Source organism: Lycorma delicatula, chromosome 13 (genome assembly GCF_047948215.1).
Source record: "Lycorma delicatula isolate Av1 chromosome 13, ASM4794821v1, whole genome shotgun sequence".
Classification (NCBI taxonomy): domain Eukaryota; kingdom Metazoa; phylum Arthropoda; class Insecta; order Hemiptera; family Fulgoridae; genus Lycorma; species Lycorma delicatula.
The window spans coordinates 29541474-29568784 of record NC_134467.1 but is presented as its reverse complement, the minus strand read 5'-3'; the positions used below and the strand labels follow the sequence as shown (position 1 = coordinate 29568784).

The 27311-nt window shown below is 32.3% G+C and overlaps 1 protein-coding gene across 3 annotated transcripts in view; it reads left to right on the top strand.

Annotated features, from left to right (window-relative positions):
* The first annotated feature begins 499 nt into the window (after positions 1-499).
* LOC142333582 (metabotropic glutamate receptor-like) overlaps positions 500-27311 on the top strand; it is an 876009-nt gene continuing 849197 nt past the window's right edge. For all 3 annotated transcript variants that reach the window (XR_012758640.1, XM_075380890.1, XM_075380889.1), the window contains exon 1: positions 500-884. Coding sequence is in view for 2 of the 3 variants with exons in the window: in XM_075380890.1 (XP_075237005.1) it covers positions 641-884 (244 nt within the window). In the remaining variant the exon portion in view is untranslated. The remainder of the gene's footprint in view (positions 885-27311) is intronic.

The window sequence follows — 27311 nt, the reverse complement described above, 5'->3', positions numbered from 1 at the left end:
TAAAAATAACATTATTACAAAAAAATATATAAATAATTCTTCTTTAACAGATTTAAAATTAATAGATCATTATGAAATTAAAAAAATAAGTAATAATTTTATAAAAAGTGATTTAAATATTAAAACAAAAGGAAATAATGATAAAAATATATTTAAAAACGACGATAATAGAATTATAAGCAGAGTAAAGAAAAAATATTTTAATAATACTGAGGAAAATAACAATTATACGATTAATTTCGATGATTATATCGATATAATTAATATAAGTAACACTTTTATCAATGATACATTTTATGATAGTCATTTTTATAAAAATCTAACATGGAATGAAGATCAAAAAATGATAACTAATAATAAAACCTTATATAACATACTAAACTCTACATTTTATAATAGATTTATCGATAACATAACAAAAAATCGATATATCGATAATTATATAAAACATCGATTAATCGATATTGATGCAAATATATCGATAATTAATAAAAAAACATTAAAAAATGATTCTAATGCGTTTGATAATATCATTTACGATGATTATGAAGTAATAAACAATACAGTTTCATTAGGGCAATCGTTAAAATCGTACAGTTTAACGTTATCAACGGATGAACAAGTACCGTGGCCGGTTAAAATGGCAGCCGAAATGTCGGGTGATTTAATAATTGGTGGTTTAATGATGGTTCATGAACGTGAAGAATCGATTACTTGTGGTCCGATTATGCCTCAAGGTGGTGTACAAGCATTAGAAGCAATGCTATATACTTTGGATGTACTTAATTCAATGTCAGATATAAAATTTAAACTTGGTGCTCATATATTGGACGATTGTGATAAAGATACATATGGATTAGAAATGGCTGTCGATTTTATCAAAGGTATGTATTTTATTATATATTAATTTAATTGTATTAATTATAATTTAAATTATTAATTTAATTGTTTACAGCTGAAATGATTTCTGGAAAAATATAAAGTTAACTCTGGGGTTCCTCAAAGTTCTAACCTTGGTCCTATGTTTTTTTAAGGTATTATTAGTACCCCAAAAGTCTTATTATTCTGCTGATGACCAAAAAATTACAAATATATTTCATAATGATTCTTCTGGCCTTCGTGATGCGAGTGGTAGCGTCATAGCCTTTCACCCAGAGGTCCTGGGTTTTAATCCCGGTCGGACATGACATTTTTCATAAGCTACAAATTTTCATTCAGGCTAAATGATCACAGCAGTCGATGCCCGCAAATCTTATTAAAAAAAAAAAAAACATTAGTAAGATATGTACATTTTCTGCGCAATTAGCCAAAAAATTAATACTTATACGCAGATACAGAACTCCCTTTTATTTTTATAAAATTAACCTTCCTAATTTAGATCTACCACTTAGTTTTCTGTTTTGTACTTATCCGACTATATAGTTATATTGTATAGCTAAAAAGTATACTACATAAAAAAATTCCCCGGATTTTTTGCCGGAATTTTCCGGATCTCAATATTTTATGATTCTCTAACCAAAAAAACCACGATTTTGGCAATGAAATTTCCGGATGAATGTGTATATAATGTTTTATTGTTTATTTCTTGATATCCCTAAACTTGATGGATCGATCCGGATGAATCTGGCATGATGATTTCTGTATATATTGAACTTTTGTTAAAATTCGTTCTGCTAGACTCCTTATCTTATACCGAAGTCTGGATTATATTTAACTGGACGACCTGGCACAAAGATTTAATCTGGCTTTCATTAATGCTGCTGAAAATTTAATTTCCCGTAGTTCGAGTCGAAAGAAAATTGCCCCTTACTGTACTACACAGTATTTTTTTTTTTTTAAACAGTACGTGAACCGTACAAGGAGAACTGCTCAGTGGGAGAGTGATCCTGAACGGCGAGCGGTTTTATTAGATGACTATCGAAGGAAGAAGTTTGAATACTTCCATTTGTCAGGACATCAAAAAGGAATACTTGGCGTTCTTTTGTAAGAAAAATATTCTTTTGTATGTTCTTTCTGAGGAAGAGGGGGTAAAGAAGATTTTTGAGGAGGACATCGCAAGAGGTCTGAGAAAAAAAGATAAGGTAGAAAATGTAGAAGAAGAATGGGAGAATGTTAAAAAGGAAATTCTTAAATCAGCAGAAGCAAACTTAGGCGGAATAAAGAGAACTGGTAGAAAACCTTGGGTTTCAGACGATATATTGCAGCTGATGGATGAACGTAGAAAATATAAGAATGCTAATGATGAAGAAAGTAAAAGGAACTATCGGCAATTAAGAAATGCTATAAATAGGAAGTGCAAACTGGCGAAAGAAAAGTGGATTAAAGAAAAGTGTTCAGAAGTGGAAAGAGAACTGAACATTGGTAAAATAGACGGAGCATACAGGAAAGTTAAGGAAAATTTTGGGGTACATAAATTAAAATTTAATAATGTGTTAAACAAAGATGGTACACCAATATATAATACGAAGGGTAAAGTCGATAGATGGGTGGAATATATTGAAGAGTTATACGGAGGAAATGAATTAGAAAATGGTGTTATAGAGGAAGAAGAGGAAGTTGAGGAGGATGAAATGGGAGAAACAATACTGAGATCTGAATTTAAGAGAGCATTAAAAGATTTAAATGCCAGAAAGGCTCCTGGAATAGACGGAATACCTGTAGAATTACTGCGCAGTGCAGGTGAGGAAGCGATTGATAGATTATACAAACTGGTGTGTAATATTTATGAAAAAGGGGAATTTCCATCAGACTTCAAAAAAAGTGTTATAGTTATGATACCAAAGAAAGCAGGGGCAGATAAATGTGAAGAATATAGAACAATTAGTTTAACTAGTTATGCATCAAAAATCTTAACTAGAATTTTATACAGAAGAATTGAGAGGAGAGTGGAAGAAGTGTTAGGAGAAGACCAATTTGGTTTCAGAAAAAGTATGGGGACAAGGGAAGCAATTTTAGGCCTCAGATTAATAGTAGAAGGAAGATTAAAGAAAAACAAACCAACATACTTGGCGTTTATAAACCTAGAAAAGGCTTTCGATAACGTAGATTGGAATATAGTGTTCAGCGTTTTTAAAAAATTAGGGTTCAAATACAGAGATAGAAGAACAATTGCTAACATGTACAGGAACCAAACAGCAACAATAACAATTGAAGAACATAAGAAAGAAGCCCTAATAAGAAAGGGAGTCCGACAAGGATGTTCCCTATCACCGTTACTTTTTAATCTTTACATGGAACTAGCAGTTAATGATGTGAAAGAACAATTTAGATTCGGAGTAACAGTACAAGGTGAAAAGATAAAGATGCTACGATTTGCTGATGATATAGTAATTCTAGCCGAGAGTAAAAAGGATTTAGAAGAAACAATGAACGGCATAGATGAAGTCCTACGCAAGAACTATCGCATGAAAATAAACAAGAACAAAACAAAAGTAATGAAATGTAGTAGAAATAACAAAGATGGACCGCTGAATGTGAAAATAGGAGGAGAAAAGATTATGGAGGTAGAAGAATTTTGTTATTTGGGAAGTAAAATTACTAAAGATGGACGAAGCAGGAGCGATATAAAATGCCGAATAGCACAAGCTAAACGAGCCTTCAGTAAGAAATATAATTTGTTTACATCAAAAATTAATTTAAATGTCAGGAAAAGATTTTTGAAAGTGTATGTTTGGAGTGTCGCTTTATATGGAAGTGAAACTTGGACAATCGCAATATCTGAGAAGAAAAGAATAGAAGCTTTTGAAATGCGGTGCTATAGGAGAATGTTATAAATCAGATGGGTGGATAAAGTGACAAATGAAGAGGTATTGCGGCAAATAGATGAAGAAAGAAGCATTTGGAAAAATATAGTTAAAAGAAGAGACAGACTTATAGGCCACATACTAAGGCATCCTGGAATAGTCGCTTTAATATTGGAAGGATAGGTAGAAGGGAAAAATTGTGTAGGCAGGCCACGTTTGGAGTATGTAAAACAAATTGTTGGGGATGTAGGATGTAGAGGGTATACAGAAATGAAACGACTAGCACTAGATAGGGAATCTTGGAGAGCTGCATCAAACAAGTCAAATGACTGAAGACAAAAAAAAAAAAAAGTTCTTTCGATCCAGCAGGGTTTTCTTTCAGCTAATAAAACTGAGATTTTAAGTTTTCAATTGATTGATTTAGTACCGGATGTGACAAATCATTTGCTAGTCCCAGAGGAAGTTGCTACTTTTCTCTGTGATATTTTATCTGTGGAAATTACAGAGGTAGAGATATTTCAGGTAATTTAAAGTTTTGGTAGGAATAAAACCGCTGGTTTCGATGGAATCACGGTGGAGCATCTTGTCCGCCGTTCTGTCAGAATGTTTGTTAGTACTTCGACTAGAATTTTTAATAGTATGCTTTTTGGTAGCTGTTTTCCTGCATACAGGGTAGAACAGATTTAATTGAAAACCAAAAGGGAATGGTACATAATTGCTGATTTCCGGAGATTCTTATCCCTGTGTAGGATGGCTGAGGGAATTTGATGCTGTTATGAATGTATAGATACAATAGGAACCCAGATGTTTAGGGGACCGCTTTGGTGTTTACATCACCAATGTAGGCGTTTTGGTTGGACATTCAAGATGTCGGTACGCGGGCCTACAGCGAAGGCAAAAGCTGAATTCAAAAATCACCGATGCAAATGTGTACCGAGGCATTTACATCGGTAGCATTTCAACAAGGCCTGGATTATTACTGTGAGATGTAAAAAGTAAGGGCGAAAGATGATTCCCGTTAAAGCCCATCATGGCTAGGAACGGGGAGGATTGGTGTGGCGACCGGAAGCGTCACAAGGCAGGTAGGTGTCTTTTCCTACGGTGTTGGGATGTAGGCGTTTTGGCATCGAGTACCGGTTAGGTGAGATATTCGCTGTGATGGAGCTGCGGTGTGGGCTGTTGCAGACGATCTCGTTTCCGAAGCAGACAAATGCAAAGGAGATATGGTATGTTTTCTTTAGAAGCTTATTAAATTTGTGAATTTTTTTCTTGATTTTTATCATAATTAAGAGGATTTTGAGTAAATTGAATTGTTCACAATTTAATTGCAGAAGTTAGGGCAAAATCTTTCACCAACCAACACTTTGTATTGAAGCTATCTTAACCAATGTTTATGAAAAATATCTTCATTATTTTCACCATTAGAACATGTCCTGAATATGTGTTACATTCTTCGGATTCATTTAGTATTTAACTAAATGTAAAATGATTTATTTTCATTGATAATTATAATATTCCAAATACGCTTAAAATGTGGAAAGAATATAGAATAGAACATTTGTAGCTTATGAAAAATGATATATTTGACCGGGATTTGAACCTGGGGCCTTTCGGATGAAAGACCGAGACGCTGTCTTTCTACTCTGGAGGTAAATAATTGATATCGAACTAATCTTTTAAAATTGAACATAGTTTTTTTTTTTTATTAATTTGCCGAAGAGAACCATTCTTACTTACGATGACCATGGTGGGTGTGAGAGATGAAAATTTATTTTTTTATTTTTTAAAGTATGAGGGTATGAAAATGCCATTTACCAAAATAATCACGTTTCCTTATATATATAATAATATATATATATATATATATATATATATATGCTTATGTATAAGATTTTGTGGCTCAAAAATTTCCAAAACTACTTGATCAATTTCATTGAAATTTAGATATGTTGAAGTAGTCAATCTAAAGTTGTGCATGTGGAAATTTGATGAAAAATAGTTGAATCGTTTTTGATTTACGCTCAATTTAAGTTCGATAAAATGTTGAAATTATGTTGACTATGTAGTGGTATATTTTTCATACGCGCCTATGTAATAAATAACAGTTATGACTGAGTTGAAACTTGTTTTATTTTTTTTTTTATTTATTTAAAAAGAAATTTTTCTTTGTAAATTTTTATATTAGAATGTTTTGATGCTTTTTGAAAAGGGAACAAAATAAAATAACGAAAAGGTATTGTTTTTGCGAAGAACTGCACGAGATTTTTTTTTTACGTAGTTTTTTAAAAATTAATGAAAGAGGACAAATTACATGAAGGAAAACAGGTATTTACTTAAACTGCTTCTTTCCGCACATAAAAAACAAACAGCAACTTGGAAAAATATTTAGGCTATTATTTCTTGGTTTTTTTTTGTTGCTTTTTTATCAGATCAATTCAATTAACAGAAGGTGTGGGTGGGAAGAAGATAAAGAGAGAGAAAGATAGAAAAAAAGAATAACGAAAAGATAGGAGGAATGTCATTTTTTTAAATTACATTTTAAGAAAATATAAATTATAATGAAAAATATTATATTCGTATTTTATTAGTGTAAATGGATTTTTTAATCTTATTCTGATAAGTATTGAAAAAGTTTAACATCCTTTAATTTGTATAAACTTGTTATTCTCCAGGTGTTATTCGAAATTAAGGAATAAACCTGAACATTGTATTTAGCAATAATTTTTTTTTATTTTTTGTCTTCAGTCATTTGACTGGTTTGAAGCAGCTCTACAAGATTCCCTATCTAGTGCTAGTCGTTTCATTTCAGTATACCCTCTACATCCTACATCCCTAACAATTTGTTTTACATATTCCAAACGTGGCCTGCCTACACAATTTTTTCCTTCTACCTGTCCTTCCAATATTAAAACGACTATTCCAGGATGCCTTAATATGTGGCCTATAAGTCTGTCTCTTCTTTTAACTATATTTTTCCAAATGCTTCTTTCTTCATTTATTTGCCGCAATACCTCTTCATTTGTCACTTTATCCACCCGTCTGATTTTTAACATTCTCCTATAGCACCGCATTTAGATAAAGAAATGAAACGACTAGCACTAGATAGGGAATCTTGGAGAGCTGCATCAAACCAGTCAAAAGACTGAAGACAAAAAAAAAGTGTAAAGGTAACTCTGGCAACCCTATGAAATTTCAATTTTGTCGGTCCAAAAGACGATGGAAAAGGGAATTTCCCACAAGGAAAAAAAGAAATTTTAAGATGGCTGACTGCAACATTAGCGCTGCTTGTGGTGATAGGGGGTACTATTGTCGCAATTTGCCAGTTACACATTAGTTTAGAGAATTTTTTGTGGGGTTGCGATTTTGGAAAAAACTTTCTTTTGCAAATATTGTTAACAAATATGCCTAAGAAAAATACGACCTTAATTATGCGAAATATCTAGATACTGAGGGTGACCTTGTTCTACAACCTCACCCCCTTGAAAGTTAAAAATTTAATGACATCAATGCCTTATATATATAGAAGTAATTTGACCAAGTTTGGTTAAAATAAGTTCAATAGTTCTGGAGATATAAGATAATTTAAAAGCTAACATCGAACACACACACACACACACATACATACATAAGAACATTAATATCCGGAAAATTTCCATCCGGTTTTTCTTGCTTCTTTAGGTGTCAAAACGTCAAGATCCGGTGAATACCGCATATGCCGAAATTGGACCGATTACAATACTTTCCCTTCTAGAGAGCTCTGTTATAACTCTAAACGGGAAAGTAATAAATAATTTTGAAAATTTTACCTTTTAAAAAATTCAAAATTGCGGCGAATTAAATATGTTATATTTTATTAGCTCAATAAATATTTTATTTTTATCGAATTAAGTTTAATTATATTAAAACTTAAACCTTTTTATTGTGAATAAAATGAGACCTCATTTATTAAAAACGGTTCATTGGCAGATGAGATATACTTGAAAATTGTTCACAAAGTCGATCGCAAAATTACGCATTCTTATAGATTTTTTGCCTGTTTTATTATAGTAATAAAAATTATTAATTAATTTTAATAAAATTTGTAAAAAAAGTGAAAAATTCTAAGTCTGAATAATTTTTAGAATTACTTTAATAATTTTGGCTATATCTCTAACTGTTTATGAAATTATTATTAATAAGATTATTCTAAAAACTAATAATCTATTTACGAAACTATAAATAGTTATAAAATTTAAATTGTCCCTATTTTGAATTTTTAAAATTATTTTATTGAAAATTTTTCGTACTTGTACACTAAATTACACTGAAATATCTTAATCCGTTTTTAAGATAAACATTTTTATGGAAAAAATATAAATGAATTGACAGAGAGAAAATAAAGCTAGATAAACCATTTATCCACATGAACGTATTTTTAATTTTGATTTCCTGAATCAGTCCATTAAATTTGACCAACACAATGTGGAACAATTTGTATATATAAAAAAAAAAAAAAAACAAATGAATTGGGCTGATTTAAAAAGGAGTTAATCATTTTTACAACCTATTTTATTTGACTTTATAATTTAAAATCCGGTTCATTTAAAACACAAATTTACATTTAATTTAATTTATTATGTACATAAATACATTTTTTTGTTCAGGTAAATAACATTACAATTTCTAAACTTTTTACAAAATAAGATTATTTTTATTGATTTTTTTTTTTTAGTGTTTATATTACATCATCATGTGAAAATGAACATAAAATTGTTGAATTACAAAAGCTTTATGAACCACTTAAATAATTTTAGTTATATATCCGTCATTTATTAATTGATTTTAACCAAATTACGTGTCATTTTGTTCACAATTAAACGTTTAACATTTTATTTGAAGCAAAAACAAACATAAATTGGTTAAAATTAATTAATATTTAAAATGATTAAAACATTTAAAAGGCCTTATTTTGAAATTTAAAGAAGACATTAATATACTATTCACCTGTTTCCTTAGTGCAATACGAGGTGCGACAATAAAGTAATGAGACTGATGTAGAAAAATGTTGCTTACCGTTTTATTCATCTTTAGTGTTGTCTGCTTCAAAGTAGTTCCCCACTGATTGCACACACTTATTCCAGCGCTTTTGCCATTGATGGTAACATTTCTGGAACTCATCTTCTATAATATCCTCCAAGACCCTCGTCACAGCTTTTTGGACATCTTGTGTTGTTTGAAAATGGTATCCCTTGACCGCCATTTTGACTGTTGGAAATACAAAAGAGTCGTACGGAGCGATATCTGGTGAATAAGGTGGCTGTGGTAGTACTGAAATTTGGTTTGAGGTTAAAAATTGCTTTACTGATAGAGCAGTATGGGATGGCGCATTATCGTGATGCAGAATCCAATTATCAGCAATGTTGGCACGGACACGAAGAACTCGTTAACGAAGTCTTTCTAAAATTTCTTTGTAGAAATATCGGTTAACTGTTTGTCCAGGAGGCATCCACTCTTTATGAACAATTCCCTTGGAATCGAAGAAGCACACAAGCGTGCATTTCACTTTTGACTTTGACATGCGAGCTTTTTTTGGTCTGGGTGATTCCTTTGAGCACCGTTGCGAACTTTGGCGTTTTGTTTCTGGATCGTATTGAAAAAATCAACCTTTACCACCAGTGATAACACGGCTCAACAAATCTGGATCGATTTCCGTTTGCTCTAACAGATCGGTTGCCATATTTTTCCGTGTTTCTCGCTGTTGTGTGAGATTTTTGGGGACCATTTTTGCACAAATCTTTCTCATACCAAGATCTTCAGTTAATATTAGACGATATATAACCGTTTCTCGATTGATGTTGAGTTTTTCTGCAATCATTTTCACAACATTCGTTCTGCCTTCACTAAAAATTTTACGCCATCGAAAAACTTGAGCTCTTGGCATAACCTCCTCTCCAAAAGCCTTCTGAAGCTTACCATAAGTTGTTGCGTTTTCACCCGATTTAACGCAAAAAGAAATGGCATACCGTCGCGCAATATTATGCGATTTCATTTCTGTGACGAGATACACAAACACGTGTTCACTTATTACAGCACAACTCACGACTGAGTAGTTGCATCAATGTGCCGCTTGGACTAAAAGTAGCTTATAAACCAAGGTCAAAGATGGTGTGCCTACGCAAGCTGCAGGGTTGCCACATCTTGCAAAAATAAAATCAGTCTCATTGCTTTATTGTCGCACCTCGTGTGTATATATATATATATATATATATACTATACACCTGTTTTCCTTAGTGTAATATGTCCTGTTTCGTTAATTTTAAAAATAATATCTAAAAAAAAAAATTTGTCCAGTTCTGCACAATAAAACCGAGTTTTTGTTATTTTATTTTGTTTCCTTTTGAAAAAGTATAAAATCATTCCAATCTATAATTTAAAAAGAAATAAGAAAAGATCTTTTTTACAATATTAAAATAAAGTTTGACTCTCTCTTTCTCTCTCACTCAAACACACACACACACCAAAACACATTAAAATATAATTATCAGTTCTTAAGCTATAAATTTTTAATATAAAAAAAAACAAAATGGTAGACAGAGAAAAAATTAAAAGAGATAGAACATTTCTCCTTATAAAATGTTTTGGTTTATTTTGATATCCTGAATCAATGCTTTAAGTTTGATCAAAACCGCCCAGTGGGAAAAGAAAAGTGTACTAATTTCAAAGTATTTTATGATATTACTAGCAGGTCGGGGCTCCACCCTCCAAATCCACGTGGTCCAGTCTACTCAGGCCATTCTTGGGGTCGAACCCAGAGCAATAGCCAGCGGAACTCGCTTCGCCGCCATTCCCGTCAAGCCAGAGATACCACTCTTGTGAACCCCTGCGTTGTTAGTTACTGTTAAGAATAATAATGATAAATAACTATTCAGGTATTCAGGCTTTATACAAACCTGAAACAAAGAACTTAATTACAAAAGACAGAACAGTAATAACTATAACTAAAGTACACAGACCCTTCACCAGGATATCTCTACAACTTATTTCAGTTGCCGTGGTGACAGAAGTATAATAATGAATTAAATTGATTTTTTACTTTCCCGTATAGATAGTGCTATTGCAGAGCTGTAGCTCTAGAAGGGAAAGCATTGTAATCGGTACAATTTGGGCATATGCGGTTTTCAACGATCTTGACGTTTTGACACCTAAAAGAACCCAAAATACTGAAAAACCGGATGGAAATTTTTCGGATGTACGTTTGTGTGTTCAGTGTTGGCCTCTAAATCACCTTATATCTCCAGAACTATTGGGCCGAGTTTTATCAAACTTGGTCAGATAATATGGGTCAATATCGTTTAATTTTCAACTTAAAAGATCAGCAAGGTAAGGCTGTAAAGCAAGGACACCCTCAGAATCTCGATATTTCGTCTAATTAAGGTCAGTCATATTTTTCTTAAACACATTTTTTAACAATTAAAGAATATTTTTTTTTTTAATTTTGCAAAATCACATCCTCAGCCCAAAAAAAATTTCACGTAGCGTTTGCTATATTTTGACATCATAGATGAGCGGTAGAATTAAATAAATAAATAATATTTAAAGTGTAAAGAAGTAACTCGCTCTGGTTGGTTCTCGTACTTAGTTCGTTAAGGCTCGCGGCTACACCAGTCCGCCGACTGTAGCCGCTAATACCGTCACACCCGCCCGAATTAAATACGGATTCGCGTGTTTTAGTTAGAATAAAAAGCTAAAAAATATTATATTTAAATGTAATGATAAATATTTTTAATTAAGTTGTGTGTATAAGTCGTGCATCAGAAATAACTCACAATTGTAGTTTTACAACTGTGTTTTCAGTTTTATTTTTCTTTAATGATTATTTTTATTCACTATTTCATCTCCAAGAAGACCGGAGCTTCCATGTAGAGCTTAAAACCTTTCCTGGAATAACATGATCGTATCCTGGAAATTAAAATGCGATGGGGTAATTGGTTCTGACGTAACGCGTGAACAAATAAATAAATAAATTTTTGGCTTTATTATTTTTGGCTATCTCTAATTTTTTGTATGCGTGAAAATGAAGAAAAATATTATGAAGAAAAAGGGAGGATTTTTTATCGTTTATACATAATATTCATCACGTTCTTTACGTGAAGCATTCATTGGGGATGAATAAATGTAGTGTAACGTTGAGAGATACTAAAAAAAACTTTAAATGCAATAATTCTCTATAAAGTTTTTCATCCATGTAAATAAAGTAGAAATATTTATTCTTCCAACTGTAAATGTCATATGATATATTTTAATTTATAAATTGAATAAGGAATAAGGAAAAGGAGATAGGACTTATGGTATTTAATAGGTTAATCAAATGTCATTGACTATTAGTTAGAGGTAATACTGCCTTGTCAATTGGTATGGAAACAGCAGTTACTGTGTTTCATTTCTGGAATATTGCCAAACTGATTAATAATTATAAGTAAACCGGAGAATATCTGAAGAAATAAACACATTCATTTTATACTCTAATTGTTAAATGTATTTATAAATTTACAAACGTAAGTAAATTATTTTTTTTTTATTTCACTAAATTTTATTTATAAAAATAAATATATATATATATATATATTTTAATAAAAGAAACACTGGGCAGCTCGGAAGAGTAAAATAACACGCTTTCCTCAGAAAATATCTAACTAAAATTGACTTAAGTGGTCCCATGTTGGCCGTAAAAGCATAATAATAATAATAATTATATATATATATATATATACCATATCGGAACGTAATGATATATTATATAAAATACATCTTAATAAAATAAAGAGGATTCAGGAATTCCCAAACAGATTCTTAAGTATGTTCCATTAGGAAGAAGGGAAACGGGTCGACCGAGGAAGCGATATAATGCAGGAACAGATCCATGATCTATAATTTTATGGAAATGATGTTCATGAGTGATATTTATTTGAATTCTACTGAATATTTCAGTCAATATATAAACAATTGAGAATGTTTGAAAAAAAACAATATATTATACAGAGTGATGTAGGAGGATAGGGCAATACTTTGACAACTCATTCTAGAGGATAAAAGTAAGAAAAAAGTTTATATAAACATAGGTCCGAAAACGCTTCGTTAGCGAGTAATACAGGGTGAAAGATTTCACCCGAGTTTCAGTTCCTCCGGGTAAATTAAAGCTTTCTGAAATTCTGGGAAGGTCAATTAAGGGGTAAATTAAATTTTTTCTTATGGTTTTTGAGCTGGGAAATCGAAAAAAATAGGTCCCAGAACTGTATCTCTCTTAGTTTCTAGAATATCCCATGTAAAACACCAAAAATAGGATCAAAAAACACATTTTTTACGTTTGACGTACAATAACGTTGTTAAATTGGCAATAAATCATACATTTTTTAAACATAAATTGTAGAGAATTTAATTATAAGAAGATTGATCTAAATAATGTCAACAAAAAAGAAGTAAAATTTTAAACATGTCGAATTTTATTAACAGCAAAACCGACGAAAACTTAGATGAAAATGTTACAAAAAAAGAAATGTAAAATGTGTAGGAGCTCCATCAAGTTAGTAATACATATCAATTCGTTTTGCTAAGGGGATATTTTCCAGCAATATAATAAATTCATTACGTAAAAATTCCAGATAATTTCTCCCTGTGACACGATGTTGTAGTATGAAAGAACCAATTAATTGGTCATCTATGATACCACACCAAACATTCACTGAAAATCGTTGCTGGAAATTTTTTTCCACTGTTGCATGTGGGTTTTCTTCAGACCACCGATTCGCATTCCGTGTGTTGTTTATTCCGTTACGAGTGAAAGTAGCTTCATCCGAAAATAGTATAAATGGATCGATTCCTATTAACCCGTTGACAAAACTGCAGCCGGCTAGCGTAGTCACCAGGCTGAAGATGTTGCATTTTCTGAATATGAAAAGGATGCAATCCATTATTATTTAATGTCCTCCATACTCTACTTTGTGAAATATTGAGCCGTTTTGTAATTAATCGTTTGCTCGTTGCCGGACTACGTTGAACCATCTGCAGAATGTTTTCACCTTCATCAGGACGATTTGCTTGTCGTTCAGATGAAATACGTACGCTGGGAAGTGTACCATTCTCACGAAGGTTATTAAAAATTCTAATAAATACTTTACGATTTGGTACAACACGACCGGGATACCTACGTCGATATTCTGTAACCGCTGCCGCAGCACTTCCATTGCAAAATCCATAGATGAAATTATGTCCGCATATTCGGCATTAGTAAAGATACGCGGCATTTTTCAAAACTAAACTAAACAGAATTTCACTCTTTTTAACAGACTTGATTTTTATGCACTGTAAAATGAATACGAAATTACACTTTTAACAGTTTTCTGAAATTTTTACGATAAGAATTCGACGTAATACTGTATTCACGACTGATCAGGGAAAGGTTATTTAACAAATTAACACAATTAACTGACAACAATGAGTAGTATTTAAACAAATTGTGATGAAAAAAGTCAGTGTTGCCAACGTGTTTTCCATAGGTCTAAAATTATTGTACCTACTAGACACATGTGTTTTCTTTTTTGTAACATTTTCTTCTAAGTTTTCGTCGGTTTTGTTGTTAATAAGAGTCGACAAGTTAAAAATTTTATTTGTTTTCTGTTGACATTATTTACATCAATCTTCTTATAATTAAATTCTCTACAATTTATGTGTAAAAAATGTATAATGTATGGCCAATTTAACAACGTTATTGTACGTCAAATGTAAAAAGAAATGTGTTTTTTGACCCTATTTTTGGCGTTTTACATGGAATATCTTAGAAACTAAGAGAGATACAGTTCTGGGACCTATTTCTTTCGATTTCCTAGCTCAAAACCCATAAGAAACAATTGAATTTGCCCCTTCCTTAATTGACCTTACCAGAATTTCAGGAAGCCATAATTTACACAGATGAACTGAAACTCAGGCGAAATCTTTCACTCTGTATAACTCGCTAACGAAGCGTTTTCGGACCTATGTTTATATGAACTTTTTTTTATTTTTAGCCTATAGAATGAGTTTTCAAAGTATTTCCTTATCCTCCTGAATCAGCCTGTATTTTTATATGTAAACAAAAACCTATTAATTAAAAAAAATTATACGTTTTTTTAGTGGTATAGGATAAGGAAAAATTTCGATTGTAAAAAGTGAGCAGGTCTTACTTTTAGCCCAATGTCCTTAGTAACTCTAAAATAAAACCTTAATTAATTATACTTCATTCTTATATCAGTGATTTTTCATTGATTACATGCATTCTTATATAATATAATTAAATGTCTCTATAAAACCTATTTAGCACTGAAAATATATATTTAATAAAAAAATATATAAAAGTGGTCTGTTCCTTTCTGATATTTAGTAGCAAATATTAAAAAAATAATAATTAATTCATTTATCTGTTCTCAGTGATATTAAATATTTATATTAAGCTTAGGTTGACAATTAACTGCAAATTAATTACAATTGCCATTAAAATGATTATTCATTGATATGATATGTATTTTTATAAATATAAGTAAAATTATATATTTGTCTGTATAAAGCTTTTTTTTTTAGTACTGAGGAAATATATTAAAATAAAATGTATAAAATATGTTGATCTATTCCTTTCACCTTTTCAAGCGTATATTATATAATAATAACAATTACTTTCTAGATTATTTTCATCCATTTATACATTCTAAGTGATTTTAAATACAAATATTTTTACTTATATAAAGTTTAAATTGTATTAGATAAATATTCCTGATCAGTTATCGAATATATAGTCAGTTTTTTACTTCCTTGTACGTAGTAAAGGAAGTATTGTATTTGCGAAATATTTCGATTTTCAGATTTCAACAGAAATATCCATTTTGATCATCCCTGAATCCATTTTGATTAGTTTTGGCGTGACGTTTGTACGTACGTACGTAACTCAACAACGATTAGTTGTAGGATGTTGAAATTTTGAATTTAGGACTGTGGTAAAATCCAAAAGGTGGGATTTTAGACTTTTTCTTAACAGCATTAATAAACACTCATTGAGAGGTTTTCAACGATATATCATAACTGGTACTTATTTTCGTTGGTTCCAGAGTTATAACCAAATAAAATTTTAATTTATGAAATATTTGGATCTTACATGGAAAGCCACATCGGTTCGAGTTAGACTTCATCTCATTTTTTTTTTTTAATGTAGCTTTATTGATTATTAATAATTATTAACCCGTGATTGCAAAAAAAAACCAATAAATAATTACTCAATAATAACAATAAAAAAAATTATAAAAAATCACAAGTTATTTTTTTTTTTGTCTTCAGTCATTTGACTGGTTTGATGCAGCTCTCCAAGATTCACTATCTAGTGCTAGTCGTTTCATTTCAGTATACCCTCTACATCCTACATCCCTAACAATTTGTTTTACATATTCCAAACGTGGCCTGTCTACATAATTTTTCCCTTCTACCTGTCCTTCCAATATCAAAGTGACTATTCCAGGATGCCTTAGTATGTGGCCTATAAGTCTGTCTCTTCTTTTAACTATATTTTTTCAAACGCTTCTTTCTTCATCTATTTGCCGCAATACCTCTTCATTTGTAACTTTATCCACCCATCTGATTTTTAACATTCTCCTATAGCACCGCATTTCAAAAGCTTCTAATCTTTTCTTCTCAGATACTCCGATCGTCCAAGTTTCACTTCCATGTAAAGCGACACTCCAAACATACACTTTCAAAAATCTTTTCCTGACATTTAAATTAATTTTTGATGTAAACAAATTATATTTCTTACTAAAGGCCCGTTTAGCTTGTGCTATTCGGCATTTTATATCGCTCCTGCTTCGTCCATCTTTAGTAATTCTACTTCCCCAATAACAAAATTCTTCTACCTCCATAATCTTTTCTCCTCCTATTTTCACATTCAGTGGTCCATCTTTGTTATTACTACTACATTTCATTACTTTTGTTTTGTTTTTTTTTATTTTCACGCGATAGTTCTTGCGTAGGACTTCATATATGCCGTTCATTGTTTCTTCTAAATCCTTTTTACTCTCGGCTAGAATTACTATATCATCAGCAAATCGTAGCATCTTTATCTTTTCACCTTGTACTCCGAATCTAAATTGTTCTTTAACATCATTAACTGCTAGTTCCATGTAAAGATTAAAAAGTAACGGAGACAGGGAATATCCTTGTCGGACTCCCTTTCTTATTACGGCTTCTTTCTTATGTTCTTCAATTGTTACTGTTGCTGTTTGGTTCCTGTACATGTTAGCAATTGTTCTTCTATCTCTGTATTTGATCCTAATTTTTTTAAAATGCTTATGTATATATATATATATATATATATATATATATATATATATACACACTTAATATTAGATCATTAAAGAAGAATTAAGAAATACTCAAATAAATAAATGTATAAACAGCTTTATTTTTTATATCTCTATTTTATTTTAAATTATATATATATATATATATATTATTTATTTTTTACCTGAAATAGACTATTTAGTTGAATCTATGATATTACCGTTATAATAGAGGGTATGGTACAATAAATAAAATATATACCCATGGGTATAATAATAAAGATTTATTGATAATAACTATCGAATAAGATCGATAGTGTTGTCTCCCTTACGGGTAAATGTTCCACTTTCGTTTTATACAGTACTATACATCTATAAATTTATGAAAATATAAAGTGCTATCAATTTTGATTTTTTTATTTTCAATTGATCATTATTTTAATTTGCTTTTATGATTGATATATATTCTCAAAGGAATACAATAAAATTTTAAAATATATAAAAAAATTATTGTAATTTTAATACATATTTTTACAATATACCCGTTCTAAATTAAGGTAATAACAATTACCCATTCTAATACTTCTATTACTTAAAAATCTAAAAATAAAAAAAAATGTTTATGTTAATAAATTACAGTAACTTTATTTTTTCACCTGTTTTAATCTTATATATAAAACATTATACAAATTCTGTCTGTAACCGTTTTTACGGCCGCATTACTAAAAATCCGTTAACCAAATTTTAAAGGCCCCATATCCACACATTTAGGATCGTTTTAAAACAAAAATTGAATAGTTACACCTATAAAAAGGTCAAAAAATGCCTTTTTACATCATTTGGCAACATCGATGTATATATATATTAAATTATCGCCTATTTGTTTATCATCGCCTACGGTCACGTTACTTAACAATTAATTCCAAATTTTAAACGAACAAAATTCATGTCTACCAGATGTATGTAAGTAGAAATAAATTTTAATTAATCTCATTCATGGCTAAAAAGTAAATGAAAATAATCATCGCTTAGAAATTAAAGTAAATAATCTATAAATTAACTGACAACGGACTGCTTCTACCGGGAACAGTGTGAAGCCGCCTGGCGCAACACAATTGATCATATAATATAATGAAACTATTTCCAGGATCGTCAAAGATTTTTTTTCTTTGGATACTGTAATAGAGCAGGATGAGTCAGTTCTGTATCCAACAGATTTTTTCAATTCCATCAACACCAACGGAATGCCGCAACGGAACATCACATGGAGTTAAAAATAGGAACTACTGTTATGCTTTTGAGGAATCTGAAACCACCAAAACTTTGCAGTGGTACTCGACTATATATCAAAACCTTTATTACTGGAAAACATTTATAATATAAGAAACATTTATTACTGGAAAAAATGTAAACTAAAATTTAAAAGCTATCGGGATATACAGGGTTATCATAAAAGAATGGTGCGGTTTCAGTAATTCATAGGAAGATTGTAGGGAAATTTCTAGATGTTATATTAGTATCCCTAAAAGCCTCCAACCCAAACGTTTGTTTATCAGTTGTAACCACAACGTCAGTTCTTGTATTGTGGTTGCGGTGAGTTTAGCGAGTTACTATGTTCTCGGATAAAGACAAAGCAAAGTGTGTTTTATTGATGGCCGAATTAAAATCCGTAATTTTAGTTCAACGTGCGTTTCGACGTGAATTCGGAAGAGATCCTCACAAAAATAACATAACACGTCGGTTCAAAAGATTCGAAGAAACCGGATCGGTTAAGAAACAGAAATCAACCGGCAGACCGAGTGTACCAGACGAAACGGTTGAACTAATTAGACGATCGGCAATTAGAAGTACTGGGAAGTCCATTCCCCGTCGAATCGTCGAATTAGGTATTCCAAAATCAACAGTTCACAAAATGAATTTTATGCAATTCCCTTTAAGAATATCATACGTAATGATCATTAACAAATCACAAAGATAATTCCTAAACCCTGCTGGATTACTGTTGGAAAAAGTTGTTTTGGTTACGGTCAATTATATGTGGCGTGTTCAAAAGTTGTTTCACCAAGAAATTTATTCATTCAAATTGAGAATCGCCAAACAAACATAGTTCACAAATTACCAAATTAACTACGTGGGATAATAATCTTTTTATTTTTTTTTTCTACTTTGATGTATTGTAATATGTTTTATTTGATTATACTATATTGTATTTTACTTTATATTGTTCGGCAACATTATCCAAGATCGACGTGGTGTTGCTGGTAATATGTATATAAGTCAAAATAGGTTTTAATTAATTTGTTTATATTAATAGGTAATGGATAGAATACCAATGAAAGAATCTAACAGAAATTGTGTTGTAAATTTTCCTTCAATATGTAAATCATTTACTCCACGAAGAGACTACTTCCAGGACGGCGAAACCGGCTCAGTCGACTTTAAAAATAAAAATATTTTCCCTTTTCCCTCCCAGAAGGGCTAGTTGCCGGGCCGGCAGAGACGATCCAGGCAGCTAGTATACCCACCGAGTTGGTCTATAGGTGAACGCGTCTTCCCAAATCAGCTGATTTGGAAGTAGAGAGTTCCAGCGTTCAAGTCCTAGTAAAGCCAGCTATTTTTACACGGACTTGAATATTAGATGGTGGATACCATCAATTATAAGACTATTATTATAAAAAAAAGCTAAAACAGTTGTAGGAATTTCCCGCTTGCGGCTTATTATTTTTAATGCATGGCTTACCCACACAATATAATATTTAAAGCATTTATCATTCTATTTAAATATAATATAATTGTGTATTTAATTTAATGATTCTAACTAAGACTAAATTATATATATAATCAACCAAATTTAACCTACTCTCGCTTCGCTCGCTAATCTAAACTAATTAACAATAATGTTTTGATAATTTAAATAAAAAATAATTTAAATAAAAAAACTGAATTTAATATTTAAATATACAAAACTTTACTGTTAATTAGTATGGTTAGCGAGTGAAGCGAACGTAGGTTAGCTTTGGTTAGATTATACATAAAGCCAGATATTTTTACATGGATTTGAATACTAGATCGTGGATACCGGTGTTCTTTGGTGGTTGGGTTTCAATTAACCACACATCTCAGGATTGGTCGAACTGAGAATGTACAAGACTACACTTCATTTACACTCATACATATCATCCTCTGAAGTATTATCTAAACGGTAGTTACCGGAGGCTAAACAGGAAAAAGAAAGGCGGCTAGTATAAAATATTTCAAAACTATTAATAAAAAAATTATTATCCTGAATTTTGTATTTTTGTAGATGCTTTGTATTCTTATAAAATAAAAATGCAATAATGCTGATTTACGCGGCCGAGTGGTAGTCTCTCGCTCTTTCATCCGAAGAGGACCCGTGTTCGATTCCCGGTTACGCATGGAATTTTTCATCCGCTACATAATTCTATTTCCATATCTCACGCATAAGCTTCTTGAAGGTTAAAAAAAAATTTTCTTAATTTTTTTTCTTGAAAGTGTTTTTTTTTTTTTTTTAATTTCCAATTAATATAATTAAATTTGATTAAAAAAATGAATGACATAATAAAAAAGATTTCCATTGAAATCTCTAAAAGAATCATATATGCATACATATCTTGTATACAATTCACGTAAATGTACAATGTGTCTCAAGGAAAAACAAAGAAAATGCAAAGACATTTTCTAATGAAAAAGGTTCATATAAACAGGTCTGGAACGCTTTTTTTTCGAGTTACGGTTAACGAAAGATTTCGCCATGATTTCAGCTCTACACTGTAATTTTTAAGACTCAAATTAAGCAATAAAGTGGGTGATTTCTTATGTAATTTGTGCTGAGAAATAGAATAAAACAGGTCCGAGAACTGTAACTCCAGTAGTTTTTAAAATACAGACGTAAAACATAAAATTCAGTGTCGAAAAACAAAGCTTTTTTATAAGTTTGCTAAAAGTATACCTTTGTTAAATGACTAATAAATGCGGAAGATTTAATAAAAAAACTTGTAGGAAATTTAATTCTGAGAAAATTAATGTAAATACAGCCAATAAAAAGTTTAAAAAGTGGTTTTTATTCAAGTAAAATAGACGAAATAAAAATAGTAAACTAAGAAGATAAATAAAATTGTAAAAATAGATAAATTTAGTTCTATTTACCGAGGAAGCCAGCATGGAAGGCGTAAGAAACCTGCCGCCAGGCAGAATATCAAATAATGTAATTACGTTCCCATCTAGCGCTATAGCTCTAGAAGGGAATGTATTGTAATCGGTCCAATTTGGGTATATGCGGTTTTCATCGGATCTTGACAATTTGACACCTAAGGAATCCAAAAAAACCGGATGAAATTTTTCCGGATTTTAATGTTCATTTGTACGTGAGTGTATTCAGTGTTGCATTCCTTAGATTTTCCAGAAATACTGGACTAATTTTATCAAACTTGTTCCGATTACTTCTATATATGTGGGTGGTGGCATTGATGCCATTAAATTTTCAACTTAAAAGATCAAGAGGTGAGCCTGCAGAACAAGGTCACCATTAGTATCTCAAAATTTAAGGTGTTATTTTTTTTCGCACATTTGTTAACAATTACAAAATAATATTTCGAAAAATTTTGTAAAATCGCACCCAAACCCAAAAAATTATTTAAAAAATCTAGCGGCTAAGTAGGTATACTGCCTCAATAGTACCCCTTCTCACCACAAGGATCGTTAGTGTAACATTGCCTACAGCTGTTGTAGCCGGCTGCTTTGTTGTAACCCTAACTGTAAATCCAAGCGGTCCTCAAAGTTGAAACTGAAAGTTTGAGATTAGAGGTTATACTCAGCTCCCAAACGGACAAACCTGAGGTCCTCTGGGACAATTATTTTCGCTGTTAGCACTCCAATCACTAATTTAATTATTATATGTTGTAGTAGCATGAACGTTTTACTGCAATCGTTAGTAAAATGGGTACATACAGTTTAGGTGGTGATAGAATTATAGAGTTATGCAAGGGGTCTTTGATCTTTCGAGGGTAGGCTATTAGTTTAAAAGTTCCTAAGGGCTACGTGGTAGAGTTAGGTGTCTGTTGTCTTCTTTGAAGGCAAACTTGACCAGAACGGAATTTACCGATGTGAATATCTCGAATCATCTGCGTCGGTGACATCTCACGAGACCGGACTGATGACTGTGGAATGTAATCAGTTTGAGGGCAAGATGACGTCCTCCGATTAAACCACTCACGGCTAGGAACGGAGAAGGTGGTGTGGGGTAATCACACATTCTACGAGGTGGGTGTTTTACTCACTCGGGGGGAAATTGAGATGCTATGTTTTAACGTCAAAGGTGAGCGATAGAATTAAATAAATGAATAATATTTAAAGTGGCCGCTAGTACTGCCACGATGAAATATGGTATGCACGCGTACTTTAGTTAGAATCATTGAATTAAATTAACAAAAAATATTATATTTAAACAAATATATAAATGAAATTTATTTTTGTTCGTGTATGAGTGTAATCGGTGCGTGAGAAAAAGTAGGACGGGAAAGTCCTATAAACCCACCGGGTTGGTCTAGTGGTGAACGCGTCTTCCCAAATCAGCTGATTTAGAAGTCGAGAGTTCCAGCGTTCAAGTCCTAGTAAACTCAATTATTTTTACATGGATTTGAATAGTAGATCGTAGATACCCGTGTTCTTTGGTGGTTGGGTTTCAATTAACCACACATCTCAGGAATGGTCGAACTGAGACTTACAAGAAAGACTACACTCATACATATCATCCTTTTTTTTTTCTTTTTTTTTTCTTTTCCCTACTCTCCCCGACCGGATATCCAATTAAGTATACTCAGTCGGGGAGAGTGCCCTGTTACTCTCAAAGGAGGCGTCCCCTACCCGCCGGCTATACGTCCGGCACGGCAGGTTGGCCTCCCCGGTCTCGGATCTTTTGTTTTACATTGCCTGCCTCTAATCCCCCGCTTTTGAGCCAAGGTCCGGCTATGCCGTCCCCCAGCGCCTCAGCAGGGAACCGGGACTCGGTCTTTACGCCTTTGGCCTCTAATCGACAGCGCCGACCCCACAAAGAGCCTAGGCTCCTGCAGGGACGACCCCGCCGACCGGGACTTGGTCTTTTATTTTAACCCAAACTCAAACTCCCCTGGAGTTCACCCCCTTCTCAGGTACCCGCACACCAAGGCGTACAGGCCCTCCATGGAGTGACTGTCCGCCCTACCCTACTGTTTATACTCCCATTCTTCTGTCTTCATCCTCTTTGGCCCGCAGGACCTCCCCGGCGAACCTGCGGAACCATTCCCAGTTCTCATTGTTGTACCCCAACCGGTTTATGAGATTTTCTGGTGTAAGACCATTAATTACTATTTGACCTCTGTTAACGGCCCATCTTGGACATATGAACAACGTATGTTCGGCATCGTCGTTCTCTGGACGATAGATGCACTGCGGGGTGGCTCTCTTCCTGATCCTATACAGATACTGACCGAAAGAGCCGTGCTCCGTCAGTAATTGTGTCATGTAAAAATTGACATCTCCGAGTCTATTGTTATTCCAGGTTTTAATATTAGGGATTAGGCTTCTGGTCCATTCTCCCACTCTGGACCCTGTCCACTCTTCTTGCCATTCTTGTTCTATAATCCCTTCGATCTCTTTTTTCGACATACCGCTGTGTCTGAGGGTTCTGGCTTTTATCTGAAGGTCTATGGGTAGGACCCCGGTCAGTACGCACAGCGCGTAATACGATACCGTACAGTAACTAGCAGCTACACGCAGCAATGCCAGTCTATGGACACTTCTCAACTTCTTTTTATTTCGCTGTATGTTCATTGCCGCCCCCTCATACATATCATCCTATGAAGTATTATCTGAACGGTAATTACCGGAGGCTTAACAGGAAAAGGGAAAGTTCTATAGCTGTGTTTCAGATTTTTCTTTTTACTGATGAATTTATTCACAGTTCAAACTTATAAAGAGCTTTTCGTAGGAATATGAAAACGGAAATCTATAACGTATGAAAAATACCATTCCTTATCGGGATTCGAACACGGGATCTTTAGATGAAAAGCCGAGTTATTATCACTCCGTCATAGAGACCCGTAATTTATTTATTTTACGTAATCCTTGTTTCTTTTTTTGTATAAGTAATAATAAATACGTCTTTTTTTTTTAATTAATGATTCTTTTTACGCAATACAATTTTTTAAATTCATAAAAACAAAAAAAAATTATAATGTATGAAAGTTACATAAAATTTGAAATATTACAATAAAAATAGCGAAATATTTTATTCTTCGAATAAACTTTATTTAAATGACAAATATAAGCGTTTTTTTTTAGCTTTCTAACTTTTTCTTTAAATTGCCTATATTCCTCATTATATCATTTTGAACAACTCAGCACATAACAAAAAAAAAAAATGAAACCCATCCGTAAACGTAATAATAATAATTGAGTTTTATGGTCTATAAAAAGGATTTAGGTTAAAATAAAACAATGTGAATTGCTCAAAAATGTAGCCTACGATATCAATTTTTATTACGTAAATGGACTAACAATTCTTGGACAAACTTTTTTATGATATAGAAAGAAATTACGTCCTATGTAATAAAATGTATATTAAAATAAAATTATTAAAATTTCTTTTAAAAATGTACTGTGTTTAGGTATTTAATTTTTAATTTTCCTTTTTTTACTTTATTTGTTCTCTCTTTTCCTCTTTTCCTTTCCCATTTCCCCCTCTTCCACCCTTTTCCATTCCTTCCCCACTTCTCTTTCCCATATAATCCTTTTCCCCTTTTCCTTTTTTCTCTTTTCCCCTTTCCATTACCATTTCCCCGTTTTCATTTTCCATTTTTCCCTTCTTCTTTTGACTTTTTTCGATTTTTCCCTATTTCCCCTTTTCTGATTTTTCCCTTTCTCCCTTTTTTCCCGCGCGTAAATCGGTCCAGTAGTTTTTTAGTCTATAGCGGACACACATATCGGAAACACTGAAATGGAATCGTAAAATATTTAGTACAGCGTGTGTTACTTTTCCGTCCAACAGATAGCGCTGTTTTTCAAAAAAAGCTTTTTTGAAAAACAGCGCTATCTGTTAAATGGAAAAGCAACACACGCTCTTTCATACCTGTTACAACAGCGATAAAACAGTATAAAAACAGCGCTATTTCATACCTGTCACAGGTATGAAATCTTTGATATATACATAGAAGTAATACAAAAAAAAACCGCATATTCGATTGTAACGTTGTGTCAAAATTTCAAATCAATCGGTTAAAATTTTAAACAAACAAAAATTTACCTTTTTATTTATATATATAGACTCTATTTCTCTGTTTAGCTTTGGAATCAGCGTAAGGTATTCTTTCAGAGGATAAATAAGATTATTATTTATGAATTTAAATGAACCGAATGAACTGACCTTAGACCGTACAACACTACATATTGTACAGTCTAAGATCGACCATTCCTGAGATATGTGGTTAATTGTAACCCAACCACCAAACAACAGCGGTAATCAAGATCTAGTATTCAGATCCGTATAAAATTAACTGCTTGTACTAGGATTTAAACCTTTGAATTCTCTCTCACTCACTCTCTCTCACTCTCTCACTCTCTCTCTCACTCTCTCTCTCTCTCTCTCTCTCTTTCTCCTTCCCTCTCTCACTCTCTTATCTATTTATACAATAATCTATATCATTCATACAATTGCGATTAAACTTTGGCAAGTTGTGCCACGCTCGCCAAAGTTTCTGAATTGGTCTGGACCCGCTAGGTGGTGCTGGGGTCGACGTATTTCGAAAAATTATATTTATGAGCTGATTTTTCAAATATTCAGTATATATAATAATTACTGGAAGAGAACATTTTTGTAAAAACTGTACCCGCTAGGTGGCGCCGGTGTCGAGATATTTATGAAACAAATATACAAATAGACTTTCTTTTATATATATATACAAAACAATGTTCGTATGCGTTTCCAGTATATACTAAAAAAACTACTCCCCGATTTACGTGCGGATGTTGGCGAAATGGCCCCGCATTGTCCTGAGAAAATTGAAAGCTACTGAAATCGGTAATATCTCGCGAGGGCGTTAAATAACTGTAATGTTTGACACCGAAGATGACAAGTCTTGTTAATTGGTCTAATTTTTATCGGCTTTCTATTCAGTTTATATTTAGTACAGGCAATTTGTCATCAAAATAGGCTGTATTTGAAAATCCTTACCTACCGATTGTTCTTTTTTCCATGCGTTAGGGGTGTTGAGGGAAGCTTAACTCCAGATTTTTAACATCCCCCTCCCTTAGAATTTTTAAAAACTCAAAAAGATTTTGAAATGTGTTTTTCTCTGTATCTATGCATTTTAGAGAAAAGTTTTGCAAACAAAAAATGTAGAGGACATTCTCCTCTACAGTTAATGTTTTGAAGTTATGTCGTATAATTTGAAATTGAAATACTAGGTGGCGCTGAAGTTGTAAAAAACGTGTTTATTCGGTATTTTTCACCGGAAAATATTGTTTTTCGTCTGTATTGCATTTGGAAAAGTTGTTAATCTCAAAAAAACAGACAACTTTTATTGAAACAATTTTCTTGTACGACTTAGCATTCCAGAGTTATAGCGGTACAATGGCAACGTAGCGGTCCTATTTTTACTGTAGCCGGGGAGATCGGCATTGTTCAGTGACTAGACCGGTTTCGAACACGTGCCCGATTCACAACTTGTTTACTCTTTCACAAGAAACAGCTCCAAAACGGTAAGTCGTACAAGAAAATTGTTTAAATAAAAGATGTATGTTTGTTTTTAGTTAACAACTTTTACGATTGCAGTACAGGCGAAAAACAATTTTTTTCCGGTGAAAAAACTGAAAAAACACGTTTTTTACAATTTCAGCGCCACCAAGTATTTCAATTTCAAATTATACGGCATAACTTAAAAGACATTAATTGTAAAGGAGAATGTCCTCTAAATTTTTTTTTTGAAAAACGTTTCTCTAAAATGCATAGATTCAGAGAAAAACGCATTTCAAAAACTTTTTGAGTTTTTCAGAAATCTATAGGAGGGGCATGTGTTACCTTAGTAACCGGCAAGGGCATAAAATCATACCTGTAATCTTTACCACAGAAGAGGACAAGTCTTGTTCATTGGTCTAATTTTTATCGGCTTTTCTATTCAGTTTATATTGTTACGAAATAGATATTTACGAAACAAATATACAAACAGACTTTCTTTTATATATA